This window comes from Nomascus leucogenys, chromosome X (genome assembly GCF_006542625.1).
Source record: "Nomascus leucogenys isolate Asia chromosome X, Asia_NLE_v1, whole genome shotgun sequence".
In the NCBI taxonomy this organism is placed as follows: domain Eukaryota; kingdom Metazoa; phylum Chordata; class Mammalia; order Primates; family Hylobatidae; genus Nomascus; species Nomascus leucogenys.
Window position 1 is genome coordinate 115,820,256 of NC_044406.1, and position 13,007 is coordinate 115,833,262.

The 13,007-nt window shown below is 51.7% G+C and overlaps 1 protein-coding gene across 3 annotated transcripts in view; it reads left to right on the plus strand.

Moving 5' to 3' along the window:
* The first annotated feature begins 378 nt into the window (after nucleotides 1–378).
* The window catches only part of BCORL1 (BCL6 corepressor like 1), a 51,736-nt gene continuing 39,107 nt past the window's right edge, over nucleotides 379–13,007 (plus strand). For 2 of the 3 annotated variants that reach the window (XM_030807371.1, XM_030807373.1), the window contains exons 1-3: nucleotides 379–517; nucleotides 7,827–7,917; nucleotides 8,201–11,464. In XM_030807371.1, the coding sequence (XP_030663231.1) occupies nucleotides 432–517; nucleotides 7,827–7,917; nucleotides 8,201–11,464 (3,441 nt within the window). In that variant the 5' untranslated portion in view covers nucleotides 379–431. Of the gene's footprint in view, nucleotides 518–5,746; nucleotides 5,903–7,826; nucleotides 7,918–8,200; nucleotides 11,465–13,007 lie in introns of all 3 variants that reach the window. The other variant, XM_030807372.1, reaches the window with a different exon arrangement.

The window sequence follows — 13,007 nt, forward strand, 5'->3', positions numbered from 1 at the left end:
TAGTAGTGTTGTAGTGCACCATTCATATATGGGTATGACTCTCTAATTGTAGTCGGTTAGGCTAAATGTATGTAGAAATATATACTGTCATCTCATTTGTCTGAAATAGATTGAATTTCCTCGAACACTCAAGCATATCTGTCTTTTAAGATAATTTAAAACCCACTCTAGGTGATTAACAATGTCCTCATCTCCATCCTGAAACCTATGGATTCCTAGAAAGCTGGTGCTCCCTCTTCCCGGTTTAGACCTTAATTTTCCATAGCAGGCTGGCTGCTTTAACATTTTGATGCTGTAATTACCTTTATTGAAACATTGCTGTGTAAAAGGTGATTGAAGCAGCTGTCCCTGTTACGAGTTTTGATTTTCTGGAATTCTTTTCCCCAGGGGGAGTGGCCACAGCAGGTCCTATCTGGTGGTGAGTGGCTGTCATGATCTCTACAGCACCACTCTACAGCAGCGTGCACAACTGGACCAGTTCTGACCGGATTCGCATGTGTGGCATCAACGAGGAGAGGTGAGGAGGCTGGGAAGGTGGCCGCTGCTGGCCTCCAGTGAGCAGTACCTCGTCACCAGAGGGATAGCTGCATACAATAGGGCCTGGGGAGGGACCCAAGGGAGGAGACTCTTAGTTGTTTCTAATTTTCCTGTGGTGGGATGGGGATGGGGCTGTGTGAGTGGCCTGATCTGCCATGCTATCTCTTTTCAGATGAAGGTGAGGAGGCCAAAAAAATGACCTTTTGCCAGCTAGCACTTTTCTACTCATTAACAACTGTCAGACTGTGGAGTAAGGGGAAGCTCAGGCAATGGCAATTTTTTTTTTTTTTTTTTGAGACAGAGCCTCGCTCTGTCATGCAGGCTGGAGGGCAGCGGCACAATCTTGGCTCACTGCAACCTCCGCCTCCTGGGCTTAAGTGATTCTCCCACCTCAGCCCCACCAGTAGCTGGGACCACATGCAAGCAACACCACGCCCGGCTAATTTTTTTTTTTTTTTGTAGTTTTTGTAGAGACGGGGGTTTCGCCATGTGGCCCGGGCTGGTCTCGAACCCCTGAGCTCAAGTGATCTGCCTGCTTCAGCCTCCCCAAATGCTGGGATTACAGGTGTGAGCCACCGCCCATGCCTGGCCAGCGATTGCAGTTTTTATTTGCTGCATCAAAGTTTGGTGCTCAAGGATATGTGTAAGGTATTTTCAGTCCCTGATCTAGGTCTGGAAGAAAGATGGTTTTATTGTTCAGATTTCTACTGGGAACTGGCAGTGGGCATTCTGGTGGTCAGCGCTTTCCCACCTCATGAGGCTAATTCTGATTTGAAGTGAGATCCTTATGAAGTATCAAAGGAAGTTGAGACCGCCTAGCATAGTCTTGAGAGTTGGTGACACCTGCCTCACGTGTGTGTGTTTTCAGTTATCTGTTCCCCAGAATATTTGGTTGACCAAGATGTGCCATTTCCTGATCATGCCCCATACCCAAAGCACTCAAAATGGCCTTCAGAATTTATATTCGACTTTCATAACCCTTGGTCAAAGAGCTGTGTGTGATGGCTGCAGTGCCTCTCTCATTTTTTTTTTTTTTTTTTTTTTTTGAGATGGAGTCTCACTCTGTCGCCCAGGCTGGAGTGCAGTGGCGCGATCTCAGCTCATTGCAAGCTCTGCCTCTCAGGTTCATGCCATTCTCCTGCCTCAGCCTCCCGAGTAGCTGGGACTACAGGTGCCCGCCACCAAGCCCGGCTAATTTTTTGTATTTTTAGTAGAGATGGGGTTTCACTGTGTTAGCCAGGATGGTCTCAATCTCCTGACCTCGTGATCCACCCGCCTCGGCCTCCCAAAGTGCTGGGATTACAGGCGTGAGCCACCGTGCCCGGCCGTTTTTATTATTTATTTATTTGTTTGTTTGTTTGTTTATTTATTTATTTATTTATTTATTTTTTGAGACAGAGTCTGGGGCTACAGGCATATGTCACCACACCTGGCCAATTTTTGTATTTTTAGTAGAGACGGAGTTTTACTATGTTGGCCAGGCTGGTCTCGAACTCCTGACCTCATGATCCACTCACCTCAGCCTCCCAAAGTGCTGGGATTACAGGCGTGAGCCACTGCACTCGGCCGCCTCTCCCATTTTTAGAGAAGGCACTGCTCCTTCATGCTTGCTGGTGTTTTTTTGTTGTTTCAATCCATTGATTGTTTAAATTCAAATATACATCAGATAAATCACCAAGACACAGAACAATATGGCTTTCCCTGGGATTCAAGATCTGACGTTTCTTGAGTAAATCTTAGAAATGTGTGTGTGTGTGTATGGGGGAGTATTGGTAATTTGAAGGGAAAAGGAATGGAAGTCTTTGTGTTTATCTACTTTCTTCTTCTGTTCCTAACTGGAGAATTATGTACTTGTCTGAGGTCAAGGTTAGCAGAATAGACCTTTTTATTTTCTTAAGCCATTAGTGCCTGATAGCTTAATGTTCTCTGTACTGAGGAACAAGTTAGAGATGGGCTTAAAAGGAATTTAATTTTAGGATACAAAGAGTCAAGACCATGGAAAATGAGATAAAATTCTCAGGTGCTCAGGAAGAAGTGTTTTCCTTTACATATGAAGCATGTCCTCAGATGATCACTAAGAGATGATCTAGGGAAAGGCAGGGTGATGATAATGATTTGCGTAAGTATTCATTGGCAGGTCGTGTTGACCTAGTTATAAGTAGTTGAGACTTTGATGCAGAAATCTGGACTAGAGCCTTCAAAAGACTAGCGGGGCTGGGTGCTGTGGCTCATGCCTGGAATCCCAGCACTTTGGGAGGCCGAGGTGGGTGGATAACCTGAGGTCAGGAGTTCAAGACCAGCCTGGCCAACATGGCGAAACCCCGTCTCTACTAAAAATACAAAAAAAATAGCCAGGCATGGTGGTGTATGCCTGTAATCCCAGCTACTGGGGAGACTGAGGCAAGACAATCACTTGAACCCGAGAGGTGGAGGTTGCAGTGAGCCAAGATTACACCACTGCACTCCAACCGGGGTGACACAGCAGGACTGTGTCTCAAAAACAATAAAATTAAATAATAATAATAATAAAAAAAGAGGCCAACAGACAAGTTACCTTAGTTCACCATCTACTGTAAATCCCTGCCAAGAAAGGACCAGGAAGTAGGCTCAAAATCTGATTTTCCCTCCATCTTGTTTTTTGTTTTTGAGATGGTCTTGCTCTGTTGCTCAGGCTGGAGTGCAGTGGCACGATCTTGGCTCACTGCAACCTCCGCCGCCTGGGTTCAAGTGATTCTCGTGCATCAGCCTCCTGAGTAACTAGGATTACAGGAGTGCACCACCATGCCTGGCTAATTTTTGTATTTTTAGTAGAGGCAGGGTTTCACCATGTCACCCAGGCTAGTCTCAAACTCCTGATCTCAATCTGTCTGCCTTGGCCTCCCAAAGTGCTGGGATTACAGGTGTGAGCCACCATGCCCAGCCAGATTTTCCCTCCTAAACCTGTGCCTAGTGCTTAAGAGGACTTTTTTTTTTTTTTTTTTTTTTTTTTTTTTTTTTTTTTTTTGAGATGGAGTTTAGCTCTTGTTGCCCAGGCTGGAGTACAATGGTGAGATCTCAGCTCACTGCAACCTCCGCCTCCCAGGTTCAAACGATTCTCTTGCCTCAGCCTCCCGAGTAGCTGGGATTACAGGCATGCGCTGCCACACCCGGCTAATTTTGTATTTTTAGTAGAGACGGGTTTTCTCCATGTTGGTCACGCTGGTCTCGATCTCCCGACCTCAGGTGATCCACCTGCCTCAGCCTCCCAAAGTGTTGGGATTACAGATGTGAGCCACCACGCCTGGCCTAAGATGACCTTTTAAGTGTTGTCACTTTTGATCTCATCCACCCTTTATTGTCACCTTCTTGCTACAGTCTAGGCCATGCTATCACTGGTTTCCAAAATGTAATCTCACCTTATTTAAAAATCATTTTCCTTGGCCCTTTACAACTTGTAGAATTTAGGAATTTGGGGTACAAAGCTGTGCCTGGAGTTCAACTCTTAAAGTGATGTTTTAGAGGCCTGCCAGCTTTGGCAGCTGCAATTGAGGACCGCAGAACAGGAGGCATGGGCTTGCGGCTTGCCCCAGGTGGCCGTCTCTATGCAAACCTACAGCTAAATGTGTCTGCTTGCCTGCTTGCATCCCTTCTAGGATTAATTCATGCTTTCATTCAACAAACATTTATTCAACATAATGAGAGCAAACCAATAGTTCTAGTACATTGGTGGTGAGTGCCCTAGAATAGTATGTCCGGGTCCAGTGGGAGTCCAGATGCAAGATTGACAAACCTTCTGGTGGGAGAATAAGGAAAGGCTTCCCAGAGGCAGTGGCATTTGAGCCCGGGCTTGAGGAATGAGTAGGAGTTTGAGGTGAGAGCTGGTATTTCCCTGAGACAATAAGAGCACAGTGTGGCTGGGCACGGTGGCTCATGCCTATAATCCCAGCACTTTGCGAGGCTGAGGCAGGTGGATCACCTGAGGTCGGGAGTTCGAGACCAGCCTGACCAACACGGAGAAACCCCGTCTCTACTAAAAATACAAAAATTAGCTGGGCGTGGTGGTGCATGCTTCTAATCCCAGCTACTCGGGAGGTTCAGGCTGGAGCCCGGGAGGCAGAGGTTGCAGTGAGCTTGAGATCGCACCATTGCACTCCTCCAGCCTGGGCAACAAGAGAGAAACTCTGTCTAAAAGAAAAAAAAAAAAAAGCACAGTGTGTTTGGGGAAGGTCCAAGTTGGAATGAAGGCAATCTTGGGGTACTATGGGACTCGAACCAGGGAAAGTCTCCCAGGACTGGAAGGTAAGGAGCCTGGTGTGTGCTGGGTGGTATATTTCTCTTATGGGTAGTCTGGGCCCAGCAGGAACTGAAGAGGGTCCGGTTTGACAGTGGTGCTAGCCCTTAATAATTAGGGAAACGGCCCTGAGGGGTCATGGCCGTTTCTGGTTTAAGTTCCACAAAGCCTTGAACATAACAGCTCTGCCTCCTCTGTGGTGGGAAGAAACAGCAGGATTGATTTTCAGTCCTGACTGAAGCCTGCTATGACCTCTGTTCCCTCCTGCCGCCCGCCTCCACCAGCTGCACCCTCATAACCTTGCCTGGTTGACCCAGCTCTTCCCGGGCCCCCTCCCCTGCAAGTTACTCCTGTCCCAGGCTCTTCTCTCAATGGAGCAAGTTAATGTTTGCTTAGCTCTGCCCACCCCTCTTCTCAGAGGATTTGAAACACGGCTGCATGACATTTTGCAGCGCCTTCGGGGCTGGACTCAGGTGTGGGTATGGCTGGAGTGGCCAGGACTGCTGTTGCTTGGTCTGGTTCTGTGGTTCTCTGGCAGCTGCCTTCGACGGCAGGGATTCTGCTTTCAAGGTGTGATTTCAGGCAGGGTGGGAGCTTGCAAGGGGGGAGTGAGGTTGCAGCCCACTCCCTTTTGTATGGCCAGGAGGGGAAAGAATGTAAATAAATGGCACCTTCCCATGTGGGGTTGCTTGGGGGAAGTGCTGCTTGTTTCCCCTCGAGTACTCCCCCTAAAACCATCCCTGGCAAGTCTAGTGGGAACACGCTTCCCCCGGCCCAAGGCTGGGCATAGGTCTCGCTTTTGTGGTCTCTCAGGAGTTGATGTGAAAGTATGTTTTCCCTTTCCCTCAGGCCCTCCCTCCCTCCCCTTCCCTGAGACCACCCTGACTGCATCTAAAGCCCTTGCCTCTCCTTACAGTCATTTCTGTTTGTCACCAACAGTCACTTCCAGCAGTGGAGCCCTCCCACTTCTGCCAGCCCAACTGCCTTTTAAAGGGAACAAGCCTTTCCCCCTCGGTTAGCCCCTTCTGGATCCCTGAAAAGATGGGGAGAGGCCCGTGGTGATCCCCCTTGCCTTTTTTGCTTCTCTTGCCCCAGGTACAATTTTGGAGTCCCTGTTTCAGTGGGAGGGAGGAAGTTAGCAGGGCCCTCCCCCTTCTTGTTGGGGTTGGCTCCAGCACCCTGACTGCCCTTTGGCTAGGGTGACTGGGGAGGCGGGAGCTGGCTTCTTCAGGGCTGTCTTCAGGAGCTTGGGGTGAGCCTCTAAAGAAGGGAGGCAAAAATTAGCCAGGCGTGGTGGCGCATGCCTATAATTCTGGCTACGCAGGAGGCTGAGGCAGGAGAATTGCCTGATTCCAGGAGGCGGAGGTTGCAGTGAGCCAAGATCAAGATTGCGCCACTGCACTCCAGCCTGGGCGACAGAGCGAGATTCAATCTAAAAAAAAAGAGGGAGAAAAGGAAATAAAAAAGGGAGGTCACCTCAGGCACAGTGTATTTCCCCAGGGGCACACAGAGCAGTCCTGTGCCTTGCCCACCCAGGAAACGCACTGCAGCATCTGTGTTGGGGTTTTATTCTTTAACCTAAACCTCCTCCTTGGCCACTCCCACCCACAGCTCCCAAGGGCAGGGGGCAGTAGTTTTTTATTGTTGTTGTTGTTGTTTTGAGACAGGGTCTCACTCTGTCGCCCAGGCTGAAGTGCAGTGGTGGGATCTCGGCTCACTGCAACCTCCGCCTCCCAGACTCAAGCGATTCTCCTGCCTCAGCCTCCCAAGTAGCTGGGATTACAGGTGCCTGCCACCATGCCCGGCTAATTTTTGTATTTTTTAGTAGAGATGGAGTTTTACCATGATGGCCAGGCTGATATCGAACTCCTGACCTCAGTGATGCACCCACCTCAGCTGGCCTCCCAAAGTGCTGGGATTACAGATGTGAGCCACCATGCCCAGCCTAATAGTTCTTGCTGTACTTAAAATACCAGATTTTCAGTGGGTAACTTCACCCTTCCAGTCTGATACCACCCCCTCCCTTTTTTTTTTTTTTTTTTTTTGTCAGGATGTACAATTTTCTGTGATGCTCACCTGAAATTTGGAGAAGACTTTTTGAGCAGGGGGAGATGCATTTGAGTTTTCCTCCTTTGGGACCCAGCTCTCTGGCCTTGAGCCCTTTTCTCTGGGGCATATGAACCTGAATTTGGGGTCTGAGGCCTTTCGGACGAGAGAGAACAAAGTGGTGCTGGGAGACTGATGGGGGGGGTGGGGAGGGGTGCTGGCAGTAGATAGGATGTAGGCAAGGATAGAAGGAGGGTAGAAGGGAGGGTGTTGACTAGAACTCTAGAAAAGGGGGCAGTGTCTCCTGGAGGGAAAAAAGTAGTATTCTTAAAATGCCTCTCAGCACCCAGTGACCTGGTGGCCTCCAAGTGGTATCATTACCAGTGCTAATAAACGTGTCTCTGCTCTAGGCAAGCCAGGAGGTGAATAGGTGATGATTCGGATTTAGACCTGAAAACACAACAGGGGTTTATTTGTTTTAGAAGAGGATTACCCATATGACACTTTCAGCCAGCTGCCCTTAGAGACTTAAAATAAGATTGTATTTAAAAGAAAAATGGGTTTTGTACGCCTTTTGAGGCATTCAGTGGTTCTCATGTCTCTCCCCTTTGAGCAATGCCCTGTACATCCTGGATGGTCATTTTGGCAGGTAAGCTTCAGGGAAAAGGTAAAAGTGCTAGGGTGTCCACACTCCTGGCAAGAGCCCTAGAAAACAGGGTAAACAGTCCGAAGATGGGAGTCTAGTCAGACTGGGCTCTGGTAGAGACTTGCAAAGCTAGGTGTGGAGCCTCTGCTTTGTAACCAGGAACCCAGGAACCCCTAGTTCCTTGTAATCCCCCTCACAAGTTACTACAGGAAGTGAGACAGGAAGGTTTTATGGGGACCCAGGCAGGCAGGAGGCATTCTGGGGAAGGTGGTGTTGGCTCAAATCCTGGGCCTCATGTCCCTTCTCTGGTTGTATCTTCCATGCTAGAAGAGCACCTCTTTCTGATGAGGAGTCAACGACAGGCGACTGCCAGCACTTCGGATCTCAGGAGTTTTGTGTCAGCAGCAGTTTTTCCAAGGTAAGAGGCTTTATGGAGCCACGTGCTGTCCACCAAAGGATGGAGCTGAGCTGCCTGGGAGGTGTGCCCAGCCTGCCATCCCAAGAAGTGGGCAGGAAGGGACAGGGTCTCTCCCAGGAGTTGGTGTTGGTGGGACACAAATTGGCTGGCTGCCCTCTGTGTCTTCTGAGACCTGGTTGGTCGAGTTGCAGAGAAGACCAGCAGTTGCCTCTCAGGGGCCTCAGGACACTTGCACCATCTGCAGGGAGCTGGCTGAGATGTGCATGCTATCCTGTCGTTGCAGGTGGAGCTCACGGCAGTTGGAAGTGGCAGCAATGCCCGGGGGGCAGACCCAGATGGCAGTGCTACAGAAAAACTTGGGCACAAGTCAGAAGACAAGCCTGACGATCCCCAGCCAAAAATGGACTACACTGGGAATGTGGCAGAGGCTGAGGGCCTCTTGGTGCCCCTGAGCAGCCCAGGAGACGAGCTCAAGCTTCCCGCATCCAACAGCACCGAGGCCAGCAATAGCAGGGCCGACTGCTCCTGGACTCCACTCAACACCCAAATGAACAAACAGGTTGACTGCTCACCTGCCGGAGTAAAGGCTTTGGACTCTCGGCAAGGTGTTGGAGAGAAGAATACTTTCATTTTGGCAACTCTGGGAACTGGAGTCCCTGTGGAGGGGACCCTGCCCCTGGTTACCACTAACTTCAGTCCTCTGCCAGCCCCTATCTGTCCCCCTGCTCCTGGTTCGGCCTCCGTGCCTCCCTCTGTTCCAGATGCATTCCAGGTTCCCCTCTCCGTCCCTGCCCCAGTCCCCCATTCAGGGCTTGTTCCAGTCCAAGTTGCCACTTCGGTTCCAGCTCCTTCCCCTCCCTTAGCACCTGTCCCAGCTTTGGCTCCGGCGCCACCGTCAGTGCCCACACTCATCTCTGACTCGAACCCCCTTTCCGTTTCAGCCTCAGTCTTGGTGCCTGTGCCAGCTTCTGCTCCCCCTTCAGGCCCAGTTCCCCTGTCGGCTCCAGCTCCTGCCCCGCTTTCAGTCCCAGTTTCAGCTCCTCCCTTGGCTCTCATCCAGGCTCCTGTGCCCCCTTCAGCTCCGACCTTGGTTCTTGCTCCCGTCCCCACTCCGGTTCTGGCTCCCATGCCAGCATCCACGCCTCCAGCGGCCCCTGCTCCTCCGTCTGTGCCCATGCCCACTCCAACCCCATCTTCCGGCCCACCTTCTACCCCCACCCTCATCCCCGCCTTTGCTCCTACACCGGTGCCTGCACCCACCCCAGCCCCCATCTTTACTCCAGCCCCTACACCCATGCCTGCTGCCACACCAGCTGCCATTCCCACCTCTGCACCCATCCCGGCCTCCTTCAGCTTGAGTAGAGTGTGCTTTCCTGCAGCTCAGGCACCAGCTATGCAAAAAGTCCCCCTGTCCTTTCAGCCAGGGACAGTGCTGACCCCAAGCCAGCCGCTGGTATATATCCCACCTCCAAGCTGTGGGCAGCCGCTCAGTGTGGCCACACTGCCAACCACTCTAGGGGTTTCCTCCACTCTTACGCTCCCTGTCCTGCCGTCCTACCTGCAGGACAGGTGTCTCCCAGGCGTGCTAGCCTCCCCGGAGCTCCGTTCTTACCCGTATGCATTTTCTGTAGCCCGGCCTCTGACTTCGGATTCCAAGCTGGTATCTCTGGAGGTGAACAGGCTCCCCTGCACTTCCCCATCTGGTAGCACCACCACCCAGCCTGCACCCGATGGGGTCCCTGGGCCTTTGGCAGATACCTCCCTCGTCACTGCTTCTGCCAAGGTGCTTCCAACTCCACAGCCTCTGCTGCCAGCCCCCAGTGGGAGCTCAGCCCCACCGCACCCCGCCAAGATGCCCAGTGGCACCGAGCAGCAAACAGAAGGGACTTCCGTTACCTTCTCTCCTCTTAAGTCACCGCCACAGCTGGAACGAGAGATGGCCTCTCCACCTGAGTGCAGCGAGATGCCCCTTGATCTATCCTCCAAGTCCAACCGCCAGAAGCTTCCATTGCCGAACCAGCGCAAGACACCCCCCATGCCTGTGTTGACCCCCGTGCACACCAGCAGCAAGGCCCTCCTCTCCACAGTCCTGTCCAGGTCTCAGCGCACGACCCAGGCTGCCGGTGGCAATGTCACCTCCTGCCTGGGCTCCACTTCCTCGCCCTTTGTCATCTTTCCCGAGATCGTGAGGAATGGGGACCCGAGCACCTGGGTGAAGAACTCAACCGCGCTGATCAGCACCATTCCTGGCACCTACGTGGGAGTGGCCAACCCAGTGCCTGCATCCCTGCTGCTGAACAAAGACCCCAACCTGGGCCTCAACCGTGACCCCCGCCATCTCCCCAAGCAGGAGCCCATCTCTATCATTGATCAAGGAGAGCCGAAGGGCACTGGTGCCACGTGTGGCAAAAAGAGCAGCCAGGCTGGTGCTGAGGGACAGCCAAGCACAGTGAAACGATACACCCCAGCCCGCATTGCCCCTGGGCTGCCAGGGTGCCAAACCAAGGAACTCTCTTTGTGGAAACCCACGGGGCCGGCAAATATTTATCCCCGGTGTTCAGTCAATGGGAAACCTACCAGCACCCAGGTCCTGCCTGTTGGCTGGTCCCCGTACCACCAGGCGTCTCTGCTTTCCATTGGCATTTCCAGTGCCGGGCAGCTGACCCCCAGTCAGGGGGCGCCCATCAGGCCCACCAGCGTTGTTTCGGAGTTTTCTGGTGTGCCATCTCTCAGCTCCAGCGAAGCCGTGCACGGACTTCCCGAGGGGCAGCCACGGCCTGGGGGCTCCTTTGTTCCAGAGCAGGACCCTGTTACAAAGAACAAAACTTGCCGGATTGCTGCCAAGCCTTATGAAGAACAAGTCAATCCTGTCCTCTTGACCCTCAGCCCTCAGACCGGGACCCTGGCACTGTCTGTTCAGCCTAGTGGTGGGGACATTCGAATGAATCAGGGGCCTGAGGAATCAGAGAGCCACCTCTGCTCTGACAGCACTCCTAAGATGGAAGGCCCCCAGGGGGCTTGTGGCCTGAAGCTGGCAGGAGACACGAAGCCTAAGAACCAAGTGCTGGCCACCTACATGTCCCATGAGCTGGTCCTGGCCACCCCCCAGAACCTGCCTAAGATGCCTGAGCTGCCTTTGCTACCTCACGACAGCCACCCCAAGGAACTTATCTTGGACGTGGTTCCGAGCAGCAGGAGGGGCTCCAGCACAGAGCGCCCACAGCTTGGAAGCCAGGTGGATCTGGGGCGAGTGAAAATGGAGAAGGTGGATGGTGATGTGGTCTTCAATTTAGCCACCTGCTTCCGGGCTGATGGCCTCCCAGTGGCTCCCCAGAGGGGCCAAACTGAAGTTCGGGCTAAGGCTGGGCAGGCTCGAGTAAAACAGGAAAGCATAGGGGTCTTTGCTTGCAAGAACAAGTGGCAGCCAGATGATGTGACAGAATCTCTGCCGCCCAAGAAGATGAAGTGCAGCAAAGAGAAGGACAGCGAAGAGCAGCAGCTGCAGCCACAAGCCAAGCCCATGGTCCGGAGTTCCCACAGACCCAAGGTGAGTGCCGAGCTAAGGTCCAGGGTGGGGCCGAGACGCCGCTGGTCTACTTCGTGCCACGGATAGCAACCTCCTGTGACCCCTACCCTGTGACACAGTGCTGTTGGGCAGCTGTGTGAACTGAACGGATTGGAAGGCTTTTGTAAAAGGAATAGTGACCTGCTGTCCCCTCCCTAGGTCACATTTTCCATATACGGTGTCTCAGCATGGGGAGAGGCTGGCTTGTAGTTTGTAGGATGTGGGAAATGATTCCGTCCCTGGGGTAGGGAAGCCATTGTCCCAGATGAGGTCGGAAAGCGGAAGAAGGTATTGCTGAGGGAAATCAATGAATAACAGGCTCTTCCTTGAATAACCATTCTTCCTTTTCCTTTACTGAGAGAACACTGGCCTTGAGAACTTAGGGATGGGGAGAGCAGGGGCCTCTGACGGGGTTGTTCCTTGCACCGCTGGTGGGGGGGCCTGCTTAGGATTTGCTGGGAGCCTTTTGGGGTCAGAGCCAACTTGGCTTCTGTGCTAATCAGTTTTCTACCCGCTCGAATGCTTGAGGCAGCAGCTTTGGGTTTTGGCCCATTGGGGATTGGATGGGCAAGGCAGGTTGGGTGTCTGGGTGTTGGTCTTAACAGGCTATGGATGGTGGCAGAGTTCTAGGCAAAAAGGTGGGCCGGGAACACTTGATGAGAATCCCCTGGTCCCCCAGAAGGGACCAGAGGCTACTGGTGATCCAAGGAGAATCTTGAAACATTTGAGGATAGGGTTTATTAAAAATCTAGAGCAACTTGAAGTTCTGTTAGCAAGCTTTCAAGTTAGATGTTGATGTACACTAAGGGACAAATTTTCTGGCTAGAGCACTGTGAATTTGGCTGTGGCACAAGTTTGTGGTCTTTTTTGGACCATAGACCATTTTGAAAAGCTAATGAGAGCTATGGACCCTGTCCCCAGAAACGTGACCTCAGAATTTTGCCAATAATTTTAGGGGGTTCATGGACCTGACCTCTGCCCCATCACCCAAAGCTCACCCAGGGACTCCAGGTTAAGAACCCCTGGGATAGGTATTTGGGTGGCTTTTAACTCACAAACCTCACAACCACCCTGGTATGTCAGAGACACGTGAAGTAGGAACGTGGGTCATGACGCAGTAGAGCATATAACATTTGGCAGGTAATTGCCATCTGCACTTGGTGGTAATAAGAATAATAATTCATGTCGTTAGAGTTGTGTTTCTACATTTGTTATCTAATCCTTACAGTAACCATATGAGGTGAATGCTGCACCAATCTACAGGTGAGAAAATAAATGAAACAGAAGCTCAGAGAGGATGCATTACCCAGTTACACAGCTACTAACTGGCAGAGCTAAAACTCAGACTCTGGTCTCTGGTTCCAAAGTCCATGTTCTTCTTCAGCTATACCATATTATCTTCCACTCTCTTTTTGTTTTTGTTTTTGTTTTTGTTGTTGTTGTTGTTGTTTTTGAGTCAGGGTCTTGCTCTATCACCCGGGCTGGAGTGCAGTGGCTAGATCACAGCTCATTGCAGCCTTCACCT